This window comes from Homarus americanus, unplaced genomic scaffold (genome assembly GCF_018991925.1).
Source record: "Homarus americanus isolate GMGI-L3 unplaced genomic scaffold, GMGI_Hamer_2.0 scaffold53233, whole genome shotgun sequence".
NCBI classification, from domain to species: Eukaryota; Metazoa; Arthropoda; class Malacostraca; order Decapoda; family Nephropidae; genus Homarus; species Homarus americanus.
This window is the reverse complement of record NW_024751660.1, coordinates 4,100,980-4,124,539: the sequence shown is the minus strand read 5'-3', so window position 1 is coordinate 4,124,539 and position 23,560 is coordinate 4,100,980. Positions and strand designations below refer to the sequence as shown.

The 23,560-nt window shown below is 40.4% G+C and overlaps 1 protein-coding gene across 1 annotated transcript in view; it reads left to right on the top strand.

The window, feature by feature from the left end:
• LOC121854734 (neural-cadherin-like) overlaps positions 1-23,560 on the top strand; it is a 36,083-nt gene that overhangs the window by 5,701 nt on the left and 6,822 nt on the right. The window contains exons 8-16 of the mRNA XM_042349471.1: positions 688-921; positions 1,782-1,973; positions 3,338-3,403; positions 5,413-5,603; positions 8,524-8,713; positions 9,187-9,369; positions 9,792-9,850; positions 10,125-10,255; positions 13,143-13,251. Coding sequence (XP_042205405.1) covers positions 688-921; positions 1,782-1,973; positions 3,338-3,403; positions 5,413-5,603; positions 8,524-8,713; positions 9,187-9,369; positions 9,792-9,850; positions 10,125-10,255; positions 13,143-13,251 — 1,355 coding nt within the window. The remainder of the gene's footprint in view (positions 1-687; positions 922-1,781; positions 1,974-3,337; positions 3,404-5,412; positions 5,604-8,523; positions 8,714-9,186; positions 9,370-9,791; positions 9,851-10,124; positions 10,256-13,142; positions 13,252-23,560) is intronic.

Below are 23,560 nucleotides of genomic sequence, written 5' to 3'. Positions count from 1 at the left end.
TTGTGAAAGATAACTGAAGGATTTCAATGTAAGAGATAGTGTTAGGAAAGTGGAGGGGATTGATGTGAAGTCTCGGGAATGAATGGAATTGAGAGAGACATAATGTAAATGTGTGTTGAGAGGATTGATAGTGGGGGCAATATGGTTCACAAAGAAAGAAAATCCTTAGTGTACATTGTAGTAGGATAATAGAAAAGACGGATAAGAACATAGTGAAAAGTTTCTGAAGAAAGGAAAAAAAATTGTACAGTTTGAAAATGTATAGGAGAGAATAGATTAGAAAATGATATGGGAAGCACTAAAAAGATATTCAAAGCATCTTTTGTAGTTTATTAGGAAGAGTCATCATCATTATCATTAACATGATCTATTATGCCCTTTTTCCATGCTTGTGTGGGTTAGCTGTGGTGATCTGATGGCATGGTGTTCAGTGGGTGATGGATATGCTAGACTTGATGGGGGTAAACATCCAGGAAGCATTAGTGTGTTTGAAAGAGTGTAGAACATGGTGATGATTTTGGGGAAAGATGTGCTGCCGACAGGTGATGTTCTCATGTGAAGAATGAGGGTTAAACAAGATTTGGGGCTTTGTTGTGGATGGGGTGTTTTTTATTTAAATAGAAAATCAGTACATTCTTATGTAGCAAGTTTTGTAAACCAGAATAATTAATTTGTTTCTGTTTGCAGGTCCGTTATAGTATTGTCCAACAGCCCAACCAGAAAGGCACCAAATTTACAGTAGATCCCGAGACAGGCGACGTAACTACCAATAAAGTGTTTGATCGTGAAGGTGAAGACGGCAAGTTTGTTTCTGTGACAGTAAAGGCCACGGATAATGGAGACCCATCACTAGAAGGTGTTTGTTCCTTCACTGTGGAGATCACAGATATTAATGACAATCCTCCACTATTTGATCGTCAGGTAAGTAGGACACAATTACATCTTCAAGACGTTAAAAAGACATTTAGTGTAATTTTATACCAATAGCACTATTATTCCCCTTGGAACCAGAGTAGAAGTATTTTTTATGAAAGACAACATGAACTTGTCCCCACTAACTTTGTTTGAAATGATGCTGTTTCCTTTTTCCATGTTCGTATGTATGTGTGTATGTATGTAGGCCTGCGTGCACATTTCCCCTAAAACTTATTCATTTAAGACATATCCTCTGTCCTTGGCACTGGATGAAAATCCACAAATGGTAACAAGTTATGTTGAGCCCATCTTACCAAATCTAGGATGGTGTATTCTTCTTAATATTAAATTTGTGTGTGTCTGTTGGAATACAGAATTTAAATAAAATGGACTACCCTCTACTTATCAGACAGTATTCAGAATAGTTGAACTCTACACACACTCACACATCTTCATTTTGCCTCACTCTACCAACTTATTACCAATTCTCTATTACTTAAATTCCATATTAATTACCTTTAATTAGTACTGTGTATTATATTTAAAGGGAATGTGTTCTATTTACCATTCTAGATAATATCAGTTCAGTTCTTTTTCTGTCACATCTTTGTTTTAGTAATTTTCCACTTGCTCAGTAATTTTTTCACACTTATCACTTTTTTATATACTTTTGTTACTGAATATCTGTCTCTTAACTTTTAATGAACTATATGTAGGTTGGTTGAAAGAAGCAGCAAGAGTGAAAGAAAGATTTTTTTTTTTGTCTCCACAGCTTGTGAGTAAATTTAATACTTTACAGAATTTCCCCCCAAATTAATTGATGACTGTAAGCATTATTACCATAGCTTAATTGATCTCTTTCTCAGAAATACATAGAGAATGTGAAGCAGGATACAAATGTAGGAACAAATATTTTGCGTGTGTCTGCCTCTGATGAAGATGCTGACAACAATGGTGCCATCGTCTACAACCTGACTTCAGCAGCAAATGCCGGTGATCTAGACTACTTTGAGGTCCAACCTGAATCAGGTTGGATAATCTTGAAGAAACCCCTAGACGTAAGTACAGTACAAGTTATGGAGATTTTATATATATATATATATATATATATATATATATATATATATATATATATATATATATATATATATATATATATATATATATATATATATATATATATATATATATATATATATATATATATATATATATATATATATATATATATATATATATATATATATAATTTTTGTTAGTATATACTGGAATGATTGAAGTATATAAAGAAATATAATGTTTTATTTATACTGTATATATCAACAAAGGAAATGCTGGGATTTTGGAGTAAATACTAATATCAGTTGGTAAGAGAAGTTGTTCTGGTATTAGATACTTTTAGAAAGTTAAATATTTAGGCTTTTTGACATTAGGACAAGTAACGATTTATACAACTCTTGTAATTAAAATGGTTCTTTACAAAGTTTATGGTGATAAAGAGAGAATCTTGGAATTATAGAGAAATTAATAACTGTATATATCAGAGAAAGTCTTTGGTATGTATTATAATCTTATTATTGAGCAACTTAAGTGTGTGTGTGTGTATGAGGGAAGGAACAGTATGAGTTCACATAAGGAAGAGGATGTTTGGATCAAGTTTTTGCATTAAAAAACATGATGGAGATGTTTCTGTGGAAGGGAAGAGTTTGTTTCTAGTATTCCTGACTTAAGAGAACGTGTACAAGAGCGTGGGTAGAAAAGTGATACGGGGGATATTCTAAATGTTTGTGGTACAATATACATGACACTGTTCATAGCTGTCTCAAGTGTTTGTAAGAAGATTGTAGTTAGAAAAAAGATGTTCTGTTAGTGGTTCTTGTTGGTTTGTGTTAAGTGGCAGGAGTAACCCATATTTGGGTCCTTTTGTGGAAGAGGAGTACAGTACTGTGCTGGACTACGACTGAAAATATACGTTACGGCAATAAAACTGAGTGAACGACCGTTAGTGAAGGGGAAATGTGTGTCTGGGTTTATGCCCTTGCTTCTGGCTGCCCTCTATTAAACAACAAAAGAATTAAAAAAAAAATGTGCGATGTATGATACAAACTTTGTAAGTACCCTGTAATGTGTCAGTTCAAAATCCTAGAGATATATAAAACTAAGATTGATGAAAGAGATAAGAATACACTTTCAGGAACAGGTTAAAAAACAAACTGTTTGAGAACTCAGTTTAGTTATCTCATTATGTAAGCTTTAACTCACCAAATCTAAAACTAGTATTATTGTACTTTACTTTATTGACAGTCAGCATTTCTTTTTCATATTGTTCAAAGTGTCTTAAAACCTTTTACTTGAAGGATTATAGTAACTACAGGTATAGACCCTCAAATCTGGGACTTTTTTCTGGTTTCCTGGGTCTTAGGTCACCCATGTTACCCCAGGCCTCCCAGTAGACAACAACAAGTTTTGCTGCGACACACAAACTCAGGTGAACATTGTTTGATTTTTAGATAACAAAACAGAGGATATCGTTGCATACGTACAGTACTTTAAATAATAAAATATGTACTTTAAACTTTATCTAGAAGTTCAGAGCTCATTAACTGTGAGTTAAATGGGTTTGCTGATGTTCCAGAAACTTCTCTTGTGAGTCACAACATTTGCCATAAGTACGTTATAGAGTTCATAAATAATTATTGTCTTAACGAATTAATAGCATTGATTATTTTTAGTTACGTATATTTATTTTTATTAATTAAAATATTATTGCTGTTTTCACATTGCACTTGAAATTAACATTGGGCAAATTAAACCAAAGGTTCGAGGTGATTTTTGCCAGGGAAAAAATGTCTCCTCCCCCATTTTTTTTTTTTTTTAGATCCAGTTTGGAGGGTCTGTACCTATATCACTGTTAAATGAATACATAAAGAGATTGATGAATTACTTGAACAAATTGTGCCATATCATTTATGCAATGACACAATTTGTTTTTTCTGTCATTTAATTTGATAAAATACTAAATATTAAGTAAAATTGTTTATTCCTTGTGAATAATCTACTTTATAGATTTTCTAAATCATTTTCAGATTGGCTTTTAAAGGGAGTTGAATTATACAAGACTTATTTGCTGACATTTGTCTTTAATTGTGTGATATAAATTATTTCCTCCCCCCCCCTCCTCCCCAGACAGTTTCAGTTGAGAGGCAGCATCTTCCCCAGGCACTAAGAGACCTTGTGTATACATTATAAGAAATGGTGGTTTTATTAAGCTTACGGATTACATATAAATATACAGTATACCGGTATGTTAAATTCTGCTGAGGGATGAAAGAGAAAGATCTTGTCACTTATGTTAGGAGTTGGAGCAGCAGCTGTGGTATTTTACAGTAGTATAGTATGATGGGTTGGTGTTGTATAGTGAAACCTCTATTTAATGGACTATGTGGAGAGGAAAGATCATTATATCGAGGGTCAGTTAGACGGGAAACCCCCATGTAATGGATTATATAGAGAGAGAAGTCCTTTATATGGAGGTTTCACTGTATTTGCATGGAAAATAATCATTGATTTAAGGAAGGAGTTTAGATTCAATTATGTTAAAACTAAAATGCACTGCTTATAATGGCCTTGATCTTGTAGGAGTCGTCTAATTTAAACTTGTATTAGTTTATTGGCTAAAGAAACTTGAACAACAAATTTTAGAGTTGTCTTGAGAATGATTGGTTGGCCACAAAGAAATTTAGCTTACTTATTAAACAGAACACAAAACACTAAATACTTCTCATTTGGCACTGCTATGCATTTTATTTTATGTGATAACAGCATAAAGTAGCAAATACTTCAAGTAATTAATACTTTCTTTTTCTACCACTTTAAATCAAGTCATGTCTGCCTATTGTAAGTAAATGTGTGCCAGTAAGTATCAGAATATAAGATTTGTTACTTCCTAAAATAGTAATATCTATGCTTGGACAGTTCTATTAATCCTGGTGTTATTAACAAGTTACAGCCAACCTTTCCCCTACAGTTATACATCTAACATCCTTAGTAATATGAACTACAAGCCTCTACCTTCTTAGATTGTGTGACCCATTAATCTTGGGTGTAATCAGTGCTATACAGTATAAGGCCATGTAGGAACCTACCAGCCTCTACCTTAACGTACGAGTATTAAGGTACATACGTAAGGGTATTGTTAAGGCGTCAGTATGTATTTTGATGTGGCATTTGAGTGATTATCCCTTGAGAAATCCTGCTGTTTGTCAGGAATTGTCTTCATGTTCCCATCTGTGCTTAATATCCTCTGTACTCATGTTTTGAACCAACCTTAATTTTTATTATGATTTTTTTTTTATGTGTAATTTCATGTCCGAGATAATATTTTTAACTGTGTTATTCCACTAGGTTTTGAGCCATTTTTTACCCCATCCTGATTTTGACCTTGTGACTCGTTCTCCCCCATGTGGCGGATGTGGTGAATGTTGTGTGTGTGATTAGCGTGGGGCGTACGAGGTGGTTGTAACAGCCACGGACCAGGGTCAGACTCCCCTCACCTCGGAGGTGCTGGTCCGTCTCAGTATCGTGGACCGAGCCAACCGCCCCCCTGTGTGGGATGAGGAGGTCTATAAGCGCAAGATGATCCCAGAGAATATTAGTGTGGGTCAGACCGTCTACTCCATCAAGGCCAGGTTGGTAGTGGGTAGTGGATGATGCTGGGCGGGCCACTAGCAGGCCACTAACTCTCCTCCCGGGCCTCTCCCGCCAGCAATTCCACTGCCGCCGTGTAGTCACTACCAAGCTCCCACTAGTTACTAGCTAGTGTTGCTGTGCTGCTAGGGGGGTATGCTGGGCCGGGCCGGGGTAACCAACCTGTACTAACACCCACGCCCCCTTCAGCACCCTCTCTGCCGCTTATAGTGTACTACTCTTTTTTCATAGTTTCCAGCGCAGTCAAACCTGTGGCAGATTTTTTCTTTTCCTAAATAATTTTTGTTTATGCCATTAAAGTCTCCTAAAGGTAGCCTAGAGAGTCTACAAAGACACTAACATTACTAACCCTAATGTTCGCTCTCTCCACAACTGTGCACAGCGAGAATCGTACCGGCTGACCGCCGTAGCTCAGGACCGTGGATTCCCTCCACTGTCTCGCACGGTGGACGTTCAGATTGATGTAGTGGATCGCGCCAACAACCCTCCTGTATGGACCCAGTCCATCTATGGCCCCATTTACATCAAGGAAAACTTGCCAGTAGGGGCAGGAGTTATCTCAGTGAAGGCCAGGTCTGTTGTGCTGCTCGACCAGACCCTTTGGGCCTGTCTGCCCCGCACGCGATGGTCTGCTCCTGCAGGCACCTCACACTCACTTATGCTGACACCTTTACCATAGTACTGCTCGTCATATTTTAGGAGCTGCTATCAATTTATTGCTATGCTCAAGTATTTTGTTGTAAAGTCAGTGCTAAATTGCAGTCACAAGATAATATGTAGGCCTAGCCATGAGTGAATAGAAAAGGGTGTCCACATGAGGTACAACATGAACACTGAGTGTGGTGTGCTGCTTCAGATATCCGGGCTGTTTGAAGATTTGGAGCATTTGGCACGCTGACCCGTTGCTCCCAAGCCCTGCCTCAGCAAACATGCATGAATATCATAGCACGCATTAGTTGCATGAATACTTAGCAAGCCCACCCTAGCATGTTCCTCTTACTCTTCTTTATTCTTCCCTTTGTGCTAAGACTTTCCAATTAACCCTGAGCTACTGATTTTCTTTTATTTTTGTGATATTTTTTGTTTATTATTAATTGCTATGTTCAAACCCATTTTGACAAAGTTATTTTCAGGACTGCACTAGCATAGCTTTAGGTTTAGCATTGACCAATTTTTAAAAACAAAATTTGTAGTTAGGAATCTAACAACGAACTATTAATTCAGAACTTTTTTGTGATGGCACCAGTACTTAATAATTTTTTATGTCATTAAACCGAGAATGGATTAAACCTGCACACACCTTACCATTTTGCCTGACGACCAAAAAATTATCCACTTTGAATGAACTCAGCCCCCTGAATGTCCATAACAATTTTGCTCAGCCCAAAGACGGGTTATGACAGCATGATTTTTACCATGTTAGTTAGTTTGCTATGTGAATGGTATGAGTTATTTTTGCATCCAGTGTTTAAGAAAGTTTTTAGCAGTTAATAAACTTCCCAAGTTGGCTCTTAATTTTATTGGAACAGAATTAACCTTGGTTAGAGATAAAAGTAAATTATATTTGTTTTGTTGTATTTTTTGTTTATTTGAAGCTGTGAAGCTGTAGCCCGGAGTTAGTGCAATAGTATAATTTGTTAGTAATTAGAGAATTAGGCTTAGGGCTTGAGGGTCTAAGATACAAGCAGACTTTCAAAGTATGTTGCCTCTCTCAAATGACTGAATGCTTTATTGTGTAATGACGAGGGAAAGAGAACCTTAGCAAGACTTTGGACAAAGCTCAATGTCTCTTGTCATGGCACACGCTGTCTCTTGTTTTGCTCTTTACTCTTATCGTTCTTTACACAGTGCCTGTAAGCGGATCATTATGATTGCTGTGCTGATCTTACTTTTGACTTTGGTTGCTATTTTTTTATTTCATCGGACACCATTCGTGTAGTTTATAGCAGTTTCAGTTTGCTGAGGATTTGGTCTGCAGTGTTTCTTTAGGCTGGACAGAGGCTGGGCGGCCCATACCATTCACAGGAGCTATTTAGTCAAGATCGTTTTTGGCCTTAAATAGCACCAGTTTCGGCAAAATGCGTACAAGTGGAATAGAAGATGCACCCATCTGATCTGGCCTCACTCTCTTATCAAGTAATAGGTCTCACCTTAGTCACTTTTAAATTCTCATTTTCCAAGTTTAATTATTGCTGTCGAGGTAAACAATTGCCTAGCCATCCGTTAGTTGCTTTAGAAGCTTTTCCTGGACAGTTTAGTACTTCTTGGATCATAAGGATTTTGAAGTGACAATTTGTACAGCACAATTGTGGCAGAAGATCTTTGGCACATTATGAATAACAGACACACACTCTAGGCTTTAGTAGATGCACATTGTAGATCAACCGAGCAGGAAGTGCACTTTGAACTCCGATGCATAATAGTTGCTAACTCGGAAATAGAGCACAGTAGTTAATGCAGCAGTCGAATTTAGTATATCAGAATATTTGCTGCATTTCCATTCCTGTACTTGAAACGTTAGCTCCATCTTTGCTTACAGCATTAGTGTCAAATAGAATCTACAGATATAGTCATATAGTGTGGCATCAGAGAAGAAGTCAGATCTTAGTTTAAAAACAGATGTCAATAGGATATTTTATATTAGACATAGGTACTGTAGTAGGACTCTTAAAATTTAGCTCTGCGAGTATTTAGTTTTCAGATAATTTTTTTCTTTTTATATATACAGTTTGTTTTCATGAAGATTGACTTGGGTTTTGATGAATTATGTTTGTGAAAAATATAAATATAGAATTTATGCTAACCTTTATGTTCAATGATTAGCCAACATTTTCACCGCTCCATTTCAAAACCTAACATGTGACCATCGTTCCCCACCCTGGTACAACGATACTACTACAGCTCTGGTATAAAGGATAATCCGGTAGTGTTCTATCGAATCATCCGGGGATCCACAGCACAGACCAACAAGCATGATACCTTCTACTTACAACAACGGCCAGATAATGGGGACACCTGGGCAGATATTAAAGTCAACCATCCATTAGACTATGAGAGTATAAAGGAGTACAACTTGACAGTCCGAGTAGAGGTAAGTTATCTCTTGTTTCTTAAGGATGTTTAAAAATGTCTGTGTTTTGATTTGTATATGATTGTTTTGTTATACTCTGATTGTATTTCATTAACCATTTGTATATTGAGTGTAAGACCGAGTTATTATTTATATGTAGTTCTGAATATACAGGGGGGGTATTGGGATGTCCATAAGTCACAGATCTAGAGAAATTTATGTGGCCAAGTTTTAAGTTTTGGATCTCTGTCTTGTGTAAAACTGTTGAGAAGATAAGGGGAGAGTGTACAGGTCTGGCAACCATCCAGAATTGGCTGTTTAACTGGTAAATTCATCCAAAGATTTTGTTTACATAAGCCAGTCTATCCCCCCCTCCTCACCAGAAATCATTAAACATACAACCACTAACTTGAAGGTGTAAAGAAAAGTATTAAATCTTCTTCCTATTTCATGTGACATTTGCTAACACTATTTTTGCTATTCTTCCTTTACAGAATAATGGTCCACAACAATTAGCCTCGGAAGCCACTATATATGTTGTTCTCGAGGACGTCAATGATGAAATCCCATTGTTTACTGAACGTGAACAGGAGACGGTACTTGAAGGCGAGCCAATTGGTACCAAGGTCACGCAGGTCAATGCTATCGACAAGGATGGAACTTACCCCAATAATGAAGTGAGTGTATAAGATTCTCACAAGCTAGTTAATGGTGATTTAGCTATTTTATGTTTTTTGGGCTCTGCTGACTCTTCCTATACAATAGACTATTGTTCATCTGTCGATTCTAGATTATCAAAAATTGTAAGTGCTAAACTTAACCATATTGTCTTGAGAAATACTGTGCTCATCAAAACATCTCATAGAAGCCCAATTTATTTCTGTATACAGTATTTATATGTTAACCTAAGACAATGATTTTTAATTTGTGATATCTTTAAAAAGAGTTAGCGGAGCATATTGTAATTTCTGTTCATTACTGTACAGTCATTTATGCTATTTTATTCATTGATTCAAGACTGAAATGAAAAATATATTTTAGTTACTCAGGACTTGTACAATCTTACGTGTTTTCTGATGTTATTTATTTATTTTTCCAGGTTCTTTATCGTATTGTTGACAGTCCACGAAATGAAGGTCGTGATTTCTATGAGATCAGGTGAGGTTATTGGACTGCTTTTATTATTATGATTATTATTATTAGTGTTGAAGTAAAGATCAGAGCTATGCATTTAATTTTCCCCATTTTCATACCATTAAAATTATGACTCCACCAACAGAATAGCATCATCCACACACTGAACTTTTAATGTGTTGGCCAAAATTCTCTGTCATGGAAAGTTATACTGTATGTGTTATTTATGTTCCCTGAAGTATATTACTCACAGAAGTCTATTATATGAGCATTAATGTTTTACAATGTATCCGTGCAGGGAGCGTACTGGTGAAATTTTCACTCGTGTAGAGTTCGATCGTGAAGAAAAACAAGCTTATGCCCTCGAAGTAGAAGCACGTGATGGAGCAGCATCGGCCCGACCAAATGCCAACGGTCGACCCAATACAGGTAGAGTGAAAAATTATTCAGTACTTCTTTATCCCTCAGCCCAACTTTGGTTGATGGGTATTATCACTACCCAAGACCAGCCGTCTGTCAGTTTGTCTTTTAGTTTGTGCTTGTCATCAAGATATCTTGTGAAGGACTTGACAGCCTAGTCACATTCATACTTCTGTTGTATAAATTTCATGGAATGTCAATAACCTAAACTTGAGGTTCATTGGTAACACAGGCTGAGGGGTAGTCCACCAATATGTGATGTCCTGTTTGTATGTCATATCAATAAAATTGTAATGAAAATGATGGCGAATGGAAAGAGAAATACGTAAATGAAGATTACCGGTATCTCTACAAGTTCCCCAGTTCCTGAACAGCCACTCTATTGAACTCTCACAAATTCCATGCCAGAATTTATGCAGAGATATTTTGTTAAGGAAAAGGACTGTAAATTATTTAGCATATACTGATGCATATAAGAAAGGTAAGTGCAGTACCCTTTTATGGAAACAAGGATGAAATTTTAAAAACTGCTTATTTTATTGAAAAGTACAGTACTGTATATCATGTGTAAAATCATATATTTCTAAGATGTGTTTTTATATAATGACGAGTATCCTGGTATCAGTCGAGTTGAAAGTGTTGACTTATTGGGGTCTTGGCAAGATATGAATGGCACCAAAAATATGTTGTCACTGTATTGATGGTTGTGACTGGTACATCAAATGGTTACTAGATTAGCCAGAGAGACTGACTGACTTTTAACTGTACTGTATATGTGTGTGGGACTGTGTTTATATGACAGTCACTCTGTGTTTATAGCCATGTTTATATGAATGTAACTATATGTAGCTGATTGACAATGATATGCATGGAAGATTTTCTCCAGTGCATCCGTGTGTGTGTGTGCATCATCTGTGAACGACCCTGCCGGTCCGGTATCGGCCTGTCTATTCACCTCAGAGCTGGATGATCGTCATACTTGAGTCAGAGAGAGAGAGAGAGAGAGAGAGAGAGAGAGAGACCAGATTAATCTCTTGTGCGTTGAGGTTGATGAGATGTTTTTAAATTGCCATCTCGTTTTGTCAAGTGCGTCGCTCCTAGATTACTGTCATTATCCACTCAGCGCAGATTAACTCTTGAGTGGTGTTGGTTAAAGTCTTGAGGATAGCTTGGATGGTGTGTCTCTGGAGCAGATAAACATTAGCTTTTCCTTACTGTACCTTAACATCACTATCCTTAATTTATTTTGTGTTAACCACTTGGGCACCGGGTCCCCTCTGAGCTGAATAGAATCATCTGGCATTAGAAAATAAAATATTAAAACTGTTGTCCCCGTAGTGAAGGGGTTACCAGTAATACATACTCCGTATTTTGTCATCAGTCTTAGCTCGTTCTGTCATGCCTACACATGTCAGTAGCCTTGCTCTGTCATACATACACATGTCAGTAGCTTTGTTCTGTCATACCTACACATGTCAGTAGCCTTGTTCTGTCATACATACACATGTCAGTAGCCTTGTTCTGTCATACATACACATGTCAGTAGCCTTGTTCTGTCATACCTACACATGTCAGTAGCCTTGTTCTGTCATACCTACACATGTCAGTAGCCTTGCTCTGTCATACATACACATGTCAGTAGCCTTGTTCTGTCATACATACACATGTCAGTAGCCTTGTTCTGTCATACCTACACATGTCAGTAGCCTTGTTCTGTCATACATACACATGTCAGTAGCCTTGTTCTGTCATACCTACACATGTCGGTAGCCTTGTTCTGTTATACCTACACATGTCAGTAGCCTTGTTCTGTCATACATACACATGTCAGTAGCCTTGTTCTGTCATACCTACACATGTCGGTAGCCTTGTTCTGTCATACCTACACATGTGGTCATTAGCCTAAACTTATTCCCCTCACATAACACACACCTTGCTCATGTATATGACTTGTAATCAGTGTAAATCATTGCATTATGTTCAACTGAAATCTTGATTGCATCATAAAATTTGGAACCCAAAGAAGTGAGTTATTTGGCAGGAGAAAATTAATTACTGTAGTTCATTAAAGTGGCAGTGTGTATGTGAGGCATCATCCCTCACTTGTTTACACTACCAGTTTATTTCAGGAGAATTTAGTGATTAACATTGTGTCAAGTCTGATTATAGTTAACGAGATTTTTAAAGGTGAAATAATTTGCTGTGTTCAACATTGCAAGACTTTTATAAACTAACATTGTAGTTATTGAAACAAATTCTAGCTCAGATAATATAAACTGAGAGTATTAGGAAAGGGCAGCTTTATTATTATTCTGTACAGTACACACCCATGAAGTTTGAAGCACTGTGCAATGTTGTCATTCTCGTAGTTCTGTGCAGTTTTGTATGTAGTGTAGTGGGACAGTACAGTACGACCATTACTGTGCAGTACTTATTTCATCTGTTAAAATTTACTCGTATGTACTGTACTGCAGTGTTTTCCAGACTGAGGGGGTGTGACCCAAAACTAGTTTGAGACATTTTTGAAAAGCTGAATTACACAAGAACCTCGTTAATTAGACAATCTCGAAGTCTCCCCCATCCGAATTACAGCATTCATAGAATAAAAATTTGCTAAATGCATTTATTTAATGTTGCTTATGTAACATATGTTGTAAATGCAGTTGGAGGTGATAGTATTTAGAATTACAGGTAACACTTTACAAAAAAAGTGTACATTATTGTTTCCCCTTGTGAGAAACAGATAAACGTAAGATACTTCTTTATGTCAGTAGTAGTGGAACAAGAGGATGAGACTTCCTCTAGTTAATCTGAATCTGTTTCCTTAATACGGAGTACAGTATGTTACAATAACATGTTTATAAGTCAAAATACAGCGTTGAAATGTCCGACATAGAATTTGAAAATGTAGAAAACAGCGGTAAGATTGAGCGTGATAAGATGATGGGCTGCATAACTTTAGTTCTAGATGGCATCATCCAGCCAGGCTTGCGAGTGTATTTTTCGTACTGTATTTTTTATATCGTCCGTAACACGTGTTCTCTTTCGACAAATACTGTAATCTAAATTATCAGAAAAATATTTAAAAATATTATTTCCTAACATTATATAAAAGGTTAGCCACATATTTTTCTTTATTTTACAATGTCAAGTACAAAAATGTGTTGGAAATTTATTCACTGTGGCAACTCTGTCTATGGAACACAGTTTGTGAACACTACTCACACTTTAGGCAGTTAACGGAGGGGACATTTTTATACTGAATTATAATAATAATGTTTAAAAGCGTTATTTTGAGGTTACATGTTTTCTAAAGTACGTGTAAATTACCGTAATTGTGGAAATCGTACAATATAACAGTTGTATTTTGGTAACATTGAAGTTACAATTGCTGATGGTGAACAATTACCGTACTCTTTTTGTGTTATGTGTAATTTATGTGCTGACATTAGGTCAAATAGCTGTTGCAGTCACTATTTATGAAACATTATTATTATTACTATTATTTTTCTTAACATAACATACAAATGGTACATGTGGAGTGATGATTTCTCTCTCTCTCTCTCTCTCTCTCTCTCTCTCTCTCTCTCTTCTCTCTCTCTCTCTCTCTCTCTCTCTTTCTCTCTCTCTCTCTCTCAAATGAATGAGCTGAAAATGGAGAGGTATGGCACAATTAACATTTTAAAAGCATTAATAGTTTGCATTACTGTCAGTTTTATGGGCCACTGGATCACACTAATGACCCAGCCAATTTCTACATGAAGATTTTCACCAGTGGAAGCTTCCAATTTGCTATATTCAGCAGCTGGTGGTGGGGGGATGTGAGGTTCCTGAACACGAGGGGAGCTGCCACACCCATCCAGTACCTCAAGTGCTAGCCTAGAAAGAGGAGGAGGAGGGGAGTGTCAGTGTGGTAGGAGGAGGAGATTGAAGGGGATTTCAGTGTGGTGGAGAAAGGAGGAGGAAGGGTCTTGTAGTTGTATTTGGACTATGCTAGCCAGATGATTTTATTTGCCAGCTGTCCCGGAAAAAAAATTATAAGATACATTGAGAAAATAACCCCTTGGTGTGTCATAGGTCCCCGTGGATGGTGTGTGTGTGCGATGGGAGGGGATCCACCAGGCCTCACACCAATAAACATTGTACATGATAGTGAATTATGGTTAGTATAATGCAATAAATCTAGGGGTAATGTCTTTAATCTTTGGGTATTGCATTAAATCTTTGTGTAATCCTTTATAACTATATTTTTTAGGATAGTGATGTGGTGTTATGGGGATAGTGATGTGGTGTTATGGGGATAGTGATGTGTTATGGGAACAAGTGATAATGGTGATGGGAATGATGCTGAAATTAGATGATTTTTCACATCACCAGTTAGAGAAAATTTTTTTGTTCATGTCTGGGAGAAGAGGTGACCCCACCACCTCCTTGCCCCTTCCATCATCCTGTAGTATATATATTGTAGTTATATTTGACCTGATTGAATTATTGATAATACCGCATGTTGGATTTAGTGTAAACAAACACACGCGGGATCTATTATAATTATCATGTGAGAGGAAGCGGAGCCTTCGACTGTGGCCGGTGAAGCTGCCACACGGGACATTAATTATAAGGTCTCTGTCCGCTCTCCTCCCCTCCCCTCCAGATTAATGAATGGTCAAACCAGATGGATGTGAGAGTGCCATCAGCAGGCTGGGTGGGTTAAATAAACACAATCCCAAATAATCAAGTTAAATTAAACTCTGTACCAATTAGAAGCGCATCATACTGCATCTCCCCGAGGCTCTGCATAGAGTGTCCAGAAATAAATGATCTTCAGGTTACATAGTGTTATATAATCAAGGAAGATGTGGTTTTTGACCACTAACCGATGATAATACTGTACATCACTAATATTACCTATTTTTATTACAAAGTTCATAACAAGAGAAAGAACATTTCTCAGGGGAAGTGTGTGGGTGGGCCCAGTACAGTGTGGTTGTGAACACTTGCATTCTTTACAAGTATACTGTAACTTGGTCAAGTGAAATGGTAGTGGTTGTCAGTGTAGACCTACATATGTGTTACTGTGGAGGAGATGCAGAGGCTGTCTGTGGTGTGTAGATAGTGCCAGGGTCAGTGTGACAATCTTGTTGATCCCCCCATGATCCATGACTCGCCCTCCCCCTCCCATGAGTGGCAACACTCGCCTTCTCTTCCCCCCACCGTGAGTGGAGGAACTCACCCCTCTACACCACCCAGCATGGTGGTATTCACACCCCCCCCCCACAAATGACGGTACTCGCCCCCTTCTCCACCACCAATTACGGTACTCACCCCTACTCCACCACCAATGACGGTACTCACCCCTTCTCCACCATCCAGGGTGGCAGCACTCACCCACTTTCCACCACCAGAATATATGGCTCTTTTTACTGCTGTGTCTCTGGCAGCACCACTTGCATTTGGAGATTTACTGTTCGTTTTTAATTGGTCGCTCATAAGATGTCATATTTTTTTTCGTTTGCTTAAATTATATCGTGAAATGTCCACAAGCGCTGCACCAGTCTGCTGGTGTTACACGTGATGAAATCAAAGCATATGTGATAATTGTGATGAAAGAAAAGGAAATGTTATTTTTTTGCTTTAGCAAAATGCATGGGAGTCACAGTCACTGGCTCGCTACACCCATGATTCCCACAAAATACGAGGCGGTCAGGAAGAAGGAATTGGCAACTAAGAGAGCGGACTGAGATGGACTGTGTTCATTATGGTGGTTTTTAAGATGAATATCTCAGCTCACATCCTCCCTAACTTCTCCTGAGCCTTCCCTTCTTAATGCTGAGACTGGACACTGCCTGGGTGACCATCCACACATTACGTTGCCTGAGTCCCTGTATAGTAAGCCTGAATCCGTTCTCACCCACAACGCAGATATCCTCGGTGTTGAGTTACCCCTGACACTAATGCTCATACCATAAAAGACGACTGCAAGGAGGAGGGGATGTTTTGGTGCACCTCTTGTAAGATTGTCATTGCAGAGTGGAGGGGAATTCCAGGCCCTGGCCATCGTTCGTGCTGGCAGAGTAGTAATGGTGCAGGTCTTATTGTCCGAGATGTCCTTTACATTTACCCTGAGGTATTAGGGAAGTGAGGTGAAAAGGGTAGGAGTGAGTGGCGAGTGTGTGGGTGGTGTTTGACACTGATGGTGCAGGGATAACTTGGGCTACTGTCTCCTGTGTGTGTGTGTGGTGCACGTGTGTGGAGGTGAGGGTGTGTGGGTGTGTTGTTATTTCTTGTGGGTGTGTGACTGTGTTGTACTTGTGGTCACAGTTGTAGGTGTGTGTGTGTGTGGTCATAGTCTTGGTGGGGGCGGTGGCGGCCTTCACAAAGTAGCCTCGTCAGGCCAATCTCCTTCAGGCAGCCGTTGTTCCCTCCACTGAGTTATTTGATGGTCGCAGCTGATAAGCTCTGCGCCAAACTTTACCCATACGCGCTCATTGTTGACTCACTCTCAGGTATTGCGTCTTTCCGTTATAATAGTGGATGTGTTGCTCCTGGGTTATAAATGTCGCTCAATTACTCACACCCTCTCTTCACTCTGACGTGTGAACTAGCCTTATGTTTATTGTGAAGTTGTGGGTCAGGAATTTAACACTTTCTGTGAATTTTTTACTTATCATAAAATCAACAAAGCTGATCGTCATGTCATAAAGAAATTCATTGTTACATTAAGGTGAGCAATGTATGTACGTAGCTCTCATAAACCTGTCATCACTACATGCAGGATAATGAAAGGTGCTATTTATTGCCTGTGCTGGCACTGTCTTTTATAATACTGTACTGTGTATATGTGCTCTGGTATTCTGTATTCACTGAATTTAAAGATAAAGTGACTATTTTAGCATTGTTAAGGTAAAAAAAAATTCTTTGTGATACTGGGTAGTGTATAGGTCGACTGTCGATGAAGAAGACTTTAGAGAACTTGTGTGGTGGTTGGGGCGTGGGGGGAGGGATGAGGGTGTACAGTAGGGCAGTGGTCTGGTACACTAGCCTTTGTTTGTTTGTTTTAGGCATTAGTCCTCTAGTATAGCAGTACAATAGGTGGCAGAACTACTGTATAAGGTATTGATTATACCATTTGTAGTTAATAGAACTAGTAATAGACAATAGCACTTAGTAGTACAGAACAATAGTTATTTAGTAATCATGGGAGTTAGAGGCCATATATCTAAAACTGGTGGATGAATATTTTTGTATACAATATTCAGGGCTGGAGGCGAGGCTGTTGATGCCTCAAGTCTGCCCGTTAAAGGATTATTGGCTCGAATCACTTCTGGATTTTTAACAAAAGTTTTAAATTTATGTTTTTTATGATGGAAATAGAAAACAAAACTCAAGGCCATTGGGAACTTTTGTGTGCAGGTGAGGCAATTAGTGGCTGGAGTCAATTTTTTACTTACCGTTATTAATGTGTCGGTGTTAAAGATACTCAAAATAGCCAGGTCACACACACACACACACACACACACACACACACACACACTGCATTGGGTAGGTTTGGGTTAGCTTAGGTTACATTGAATTGGGTTGTGTTTGACTGGGTTGGATTAGGTGAGGGTTAGGTTAATTTGGGTTTGGTTATTGTTATTATGCAAATCTCAGTTATCTTAAATACATGTACGAAATAATCCTGTATCCGTTATCGGGCTTATGACCGTGTGTGCGTACCCGGGTGTTTGTGATGTAGTGCAGCTTGTACCACACCCCCACCCGCCATGGCATGTCTACACCATTTTTTCCCTAGCAGATAGTTTTTGGGGTACTTTTTTCCCCGCCGCTGGTGTGTCTCGTGTGATGGTGACGGGTTGGAAGTTAATGTAAATGTGAGATAGGGAAAACGTAGGGACAAAAAAAAATAATAGTCTCTCTCTCTCTCTCTCTCTCTCTCTCTCTCTCATTACTCTTCTAATATTGTTTTCTTCCTTAATTATTTTGCTATTTTTACCTTTTTCTACCCTTTCTCCTTTATTTTTGCTCCCCTCCCAGTACTTTCCCTCCCCTCCCCTTATTCTCCCTTCCTTCCCCTTACTCACCCATTTCTCTCTCGTTATTCTCCCCCCACCCACACTCATCCACCTCGTTACCACCCACCTCACCCCCCCCACCCTCTACTCCTCCTTCATCCCCCACCCACCCACTTCTACACCCACCCACCCAATACATCTATGTTTTCTGGGTGTGAGACAGTTGTTGTGAGCGTCGTGGCCTTAAGCTTATTACACCGAGATTTACGGTCGCGTCAGAATACATGGAGGGGTGTTTTGTGCCTGTCTGTCTGTCTGTGTGTCTGTCTCTCTCTACTGTAATTGAGAGACGGAAGGGAGAATGTGTGTCTTCGCTGTAACTCAGTGTGTGAGAGAGAGAGAGAGAGAGAGAGAGAGAGAGAGAGAGAGAGAGAGAGCACACACACAGTACAGGGTGTGGTAGTGACGGCGGCTATCCATCGAGGTAGCATCTTCCCCACGACAGTTTCACCATTACACAGATAAGAAGTAAATGAAGCGTCGTGGCAGCGGCAACCAGACATTTGTCAGTGTTGTGTGTGTGAGAGAGAGAGAGAGAGAGAGAGGGAGAGAGAGAGAGAGATCCTTGGCAAAAGTTATACCTGAACTGTCGAGACCAAATTGAACTTAATATGACGATTTCACTTAATAATAATCACCCCGCCAATCTTGTTTACATAGTGACGTCGTCTCCCATCTCGTGACTCCATCTTATACGGTCCTAAGTGTTTATGTTAAACTCCTACAGTAAGACATTTTTTCTGTGTATCTCGACAGGTTTTTCCCTCTTCATATTTCAGTGACATTATTACCTAACATTTGTTCTGGTGACAAACCATTTGTCCCTACTCTGGGTCTCCCCCCTCCCCCTCCCTCCGTTCATTGTCTCCTCTCTCCTCCCCATTCTCCCCTCCCTCCCATCCCCCTTCATTATGTCCTCTCCTCCTCCTCCATTGTATATCCTCTCTCCCTCCTTATCCCTCTATTGTACACTTTTCCCCCATTGTATACTGTTCCATCTCCCTCGCCCCTCTTCCTCCCTCTCACTTCCCTCGCCCCTTTCCTCCTCTACCCTCACCTCCTCTCCCTACTCTCACTCTGTCTCCGCCCTCATCCCGTCTCCCACCCCTCACTCTTTCCCCACCCTCCCTCCACCCCTCCTTCACCCTCCCTCAACCCCTCCTTCACCCCTCCAACCCCCTTCTTCACCCCCCTCCAACCCCCTCCTTCACCCCTTTTCTCTCCTACTTACCAGCTTGATATGTAGACAGAATATTTAAAAATTTTTGTATTAAACTCTGTTGTAATGTAAACAAGACTTATATTCAGTGCTTAATGACCCTGGAAACAGAAGCAGCTAAAGTCTTAAATAAAAACAACAACAACATAACAATTATAATGTATTCAACTGTATTTAATTATGTGCGTTTATCTCGGTGATGGGGAAGGAGGGAGGGCAGGCAGGAAGGAAGGAAAGAAAGAATGAAGGAAGTGGAGAGAATGTGTGTGTGTCGTAGGAATTTTCAGTATGGTGGTGAAGGGAACACAATATCTCGGGTGAAGAGTGACTGTGTTGTCGACCATTCTGTTGACTGTTATTATTCCGGAAGACTTTTACATATTATTTTATGTTTACGTCAGTTTCATAGGTTGGTGATGATGGTGGTGTAGCTACGTCGATACAAGGTAGGTGCGTGTGCGTGTGCGTGTGTGTGTGTGTTTAAATTGGTAACGTAGGAGAGAGAGAGAGAGAGAGAGAGAGAGAGAGAGAGAGAGAGAGAGAGAGACCTCACCAGCTTCTTGTTGATGCAGGCAAACGTACTCTCTCCTAGCGTAGGCCACAAGTCAGAGAATTTGATTACTGACACAAGTTGTTTGGTGTGTGCAGGATAGGGGGCGGGAGACGGGGTGTATATGCTGGTCTTGTTGGAGTGAGGGAGAGTGTTGAGGTGAAGGGAGAGAGGAGGGGTAATGTTGTTGGAGGAAGGGAGTGAGGGAGGGAGGTAATATTGTTGGAGTGAGGGAGGGGGTAAGGTAGTATGGAGGAGAGAAGAGGGATGGCAAGACAAGGTAGAGGATGAGGGGCAGTTTGTGTTGAGGAGTAAGGAGCAGCAGGAGGCGGCGGCGGAGGCGTTGAGGGGGATCAAGTGAACGACTCTGAAGGTGGGAACACAGCCAGGTCTTCCGGTAATGGCTTCAGGGTGTGAAGGGTGTGGGTGTCAGGGCGTGGGGTGTAGGGGTACTGTTGTTGTTGTAATATTTCCATAACCTCGTCAGCTTAGTCAACTTTCTGCTAGTTGTTAGTTGTTGTGGTGTTGGGTGATTATCGACCGTAATGACTTTAATACGTTTCTCACGGTCATTACGTTATCCGTTCGTCGTGAGGTCGAGTATTGGAGTGAACGGCGGCATATCTCGTAAGTCTGTGTAATGGCAGGTTGTAGTAGTAGTGAGGATGGCAGTGTGCCCGGCAGTGGGTAGTTAGGTGTTATTTAGCATACGTATGAGGTAACCTGTCAGCCCAAATGACGTGCTAATATCCGGCCAACGTTTTCTGGCAGCCTCAGGTGTGGCTGTTGAGGTAATGTATTCTGGTATTTATCAAAAGTATTATACCTAAGGCGAGGCATTGTACGACCTTCCCCGCACCTCTGCTGCTCCCCGTCACTCTTAAAGGTAGGCTCATGGTGGCCGCAACCTGATAAGATGCACTTTATCCTCGTCGAGGGGCGCCCCGAGCACCCTTTGTTCACCCTTCTGAGGATGGGTACCCAACTTTATGACTGGGAAAGTGAAGGCTGTCGAGTACAAGCATTCTTCTCTCTTACTGAAGGTCTGGTGTATGGTCGGTGTGGGGCAATTAAGCCATTTGTCCCAGTGTTGCTGTGAACGACCAGGTGTGTTGACATGGTGCCATTATTATGTGTTAGGGCTGGTCCATGGTGACATTTTAGATGGTTCAGCAGCCACCGGGATACAAATGTTGGTCGGTGGAGCCATAGCTCACGCTGGGTGGCGCGGGTGTCGGAGAGTGACACTGGACGACTTTTTAAATCTCTGAAACATCAAGTTACTTGTGCAGTGAAAACTTTCTCACCGAGTTATTTCTTCACGGAATTTATTAAGAAGACAGAGAGAAATGTGGTTATTTTATGCTTCTGTTGTCAACCACTTATGGGGAAATGCTGAGTGTGGTGATGGGATGGTTGATGTAGGGGTGATTAACTGGTGCCGGATTCAATATTTACTGCCTCACTACCTCGGGGGGACATTAACCTATCCTTTGTCTGTGGTAGTTAGACCAGGCCCACGAGACAAACATTCTGGGTTGATATGTAAATTCCACGGTGTATTAGACCAGCTCAGCGTGTATACAGTGTAGGTCACACTGCCAGGACACACCCCCATAAACAACACATACACATGAACGTTTTACATACAAACAATAATAAGCAATGTTTACACTGGGTGAGTCCTGTCAGGTCACTGATTGTGTACACCTGATGATCCTGTCAGTCAATACAAACAGGTGGTGGTGGATTGTGGTAGTGGTTGTGAGTTGTAATAGTGGTAGTGGGCTGTAGTGGTGATGGGATATAGTGGTTTTGATGGTGGTAGTGGTGGGTAGTGTTGGTTAATAGTGATGATAGTAGTGGTGTTGGTAAGCGACAGATGGTAATAATAGTGATGGTGGTAGTAGCAGCATCTTAGACACACGGCTGCCACACGACGTAGCACCAGCAGGAGGTAGTGGCTGGCTGGTACCATCATCCTCGCCGTCGTGTTGCTCTCAAGGGCCCCAACTTCCCTACACTGTACCAGCTGTATCCAGGCTTCTCGCTTCCTACTGTCTGCGTAAAGTGAAGTTTTGAATCAAGTTTTACGTGTTTAGAGAGAGAGAGAGAGAGAGAGAGAGAGAGAGAGAGAGAGAGAGAGAGGAAAATGGGACACAGAGAAGGAAGAGGAGAGGAAGGGAGGAAAGACAAAACAATGGGAAGGAAGAATAAGTGCATGCTGGAAGGAGGGGAGGAGAAGAATAAAAAGCAGGGGGTAGTGGTAGATGGGGTGGGGGGTAGCAAGCAGTAAGAGGAACTATTGATCAACCGTGTGTGTGTGTGGAAGGGGGAGAGTCACCGTCCCATACACTCATAATAACCTTCACATTGTTGACCCGGGGATTGGCTTCACCATTTGCTAGATTGAATTTGGTATAAGTGATAGTAATATAGGGAAGAAAGGTGACCGTAGGACGCGTGTTGTCTCTCTCTCTCTCTCTCTCTCTCTCTCTCTCAAAGGTTTGTTGGAGGAGATGGGACATGGTGGTGGCTGTTGTGGTGAGGTGGTGGTTGTTGTGGTGAGGTAGTGGTTGTTGTGGAGGTGGAGGTGATAGCAAAGGTTGGTGGTGAAGGTGTCCTAAGTATTGTTGGTGGTGTCACTGTGAGTGTGTGTGTTGAGTGTGTGTGTTGAGTGTGAGGGGTGGCAAGAGCACACACACACGCGCACCTTGGTTATGCCTCCATCTTACTTACGACCAAATGTTATCGAAAGTTGTTTTATTGGAATTGATTACTGTGAAGGAATTGGCATACCTGATTCACCTTCCACCCCGCGCCACCTCTCTTTACCTTCCTTCCTTCCTTCTCCACTTCCTCGTCTCATTTTCTTCCTCTTTCTTCGTTTATTTATTCGTGCATTCCTTCCTTTCTTCTCCTCTCTTTATTTCCTTCCTCCATCTTCCTTTCTCTTCTCTCTTCCTCCCTCCCTCCCCCCCTCCCTTCTCCCCCCCCACTTCTCCAGTGTGTTTGTTTACTGTTCACTCCTCCCAGCCAGCTCGTTCCTCCTCCCGGCCAGCTCGTTCCTCCCCCAGCCAGCTCTCCCGCTCAACCAATCACTGTGTCAACTTTCCACAAATTTAAATAGAAAGTTGTAAAAAAAAGTAGCCAAAGTAATTAAACCATAACATGACAAAATACTGTTGCCAGAAGAGATGGAACAGTATTAAAGTATTTATATTTATGGGATAATTTGGGTATTTTTTCTCATTGGTCTGATGGGTTGTAGGTTGTGACGGTGAGGTAATGGGGTTGTGATAGTGGGGTAGTGGAGGTTGTGAGTTGTGACAGTGGGGTAGAGGAGGTTGTGGGTTGTGACAGTGGGGTAGTGGAGGTTGTGGGTTGTGACAGTGGGGTAGTGGAGGTTGTGAGTTGTGACAGTGGGGTAGTGGGTTGTGACAGTGGGGTGGTGGAGGTTGTGGGTTGTGACA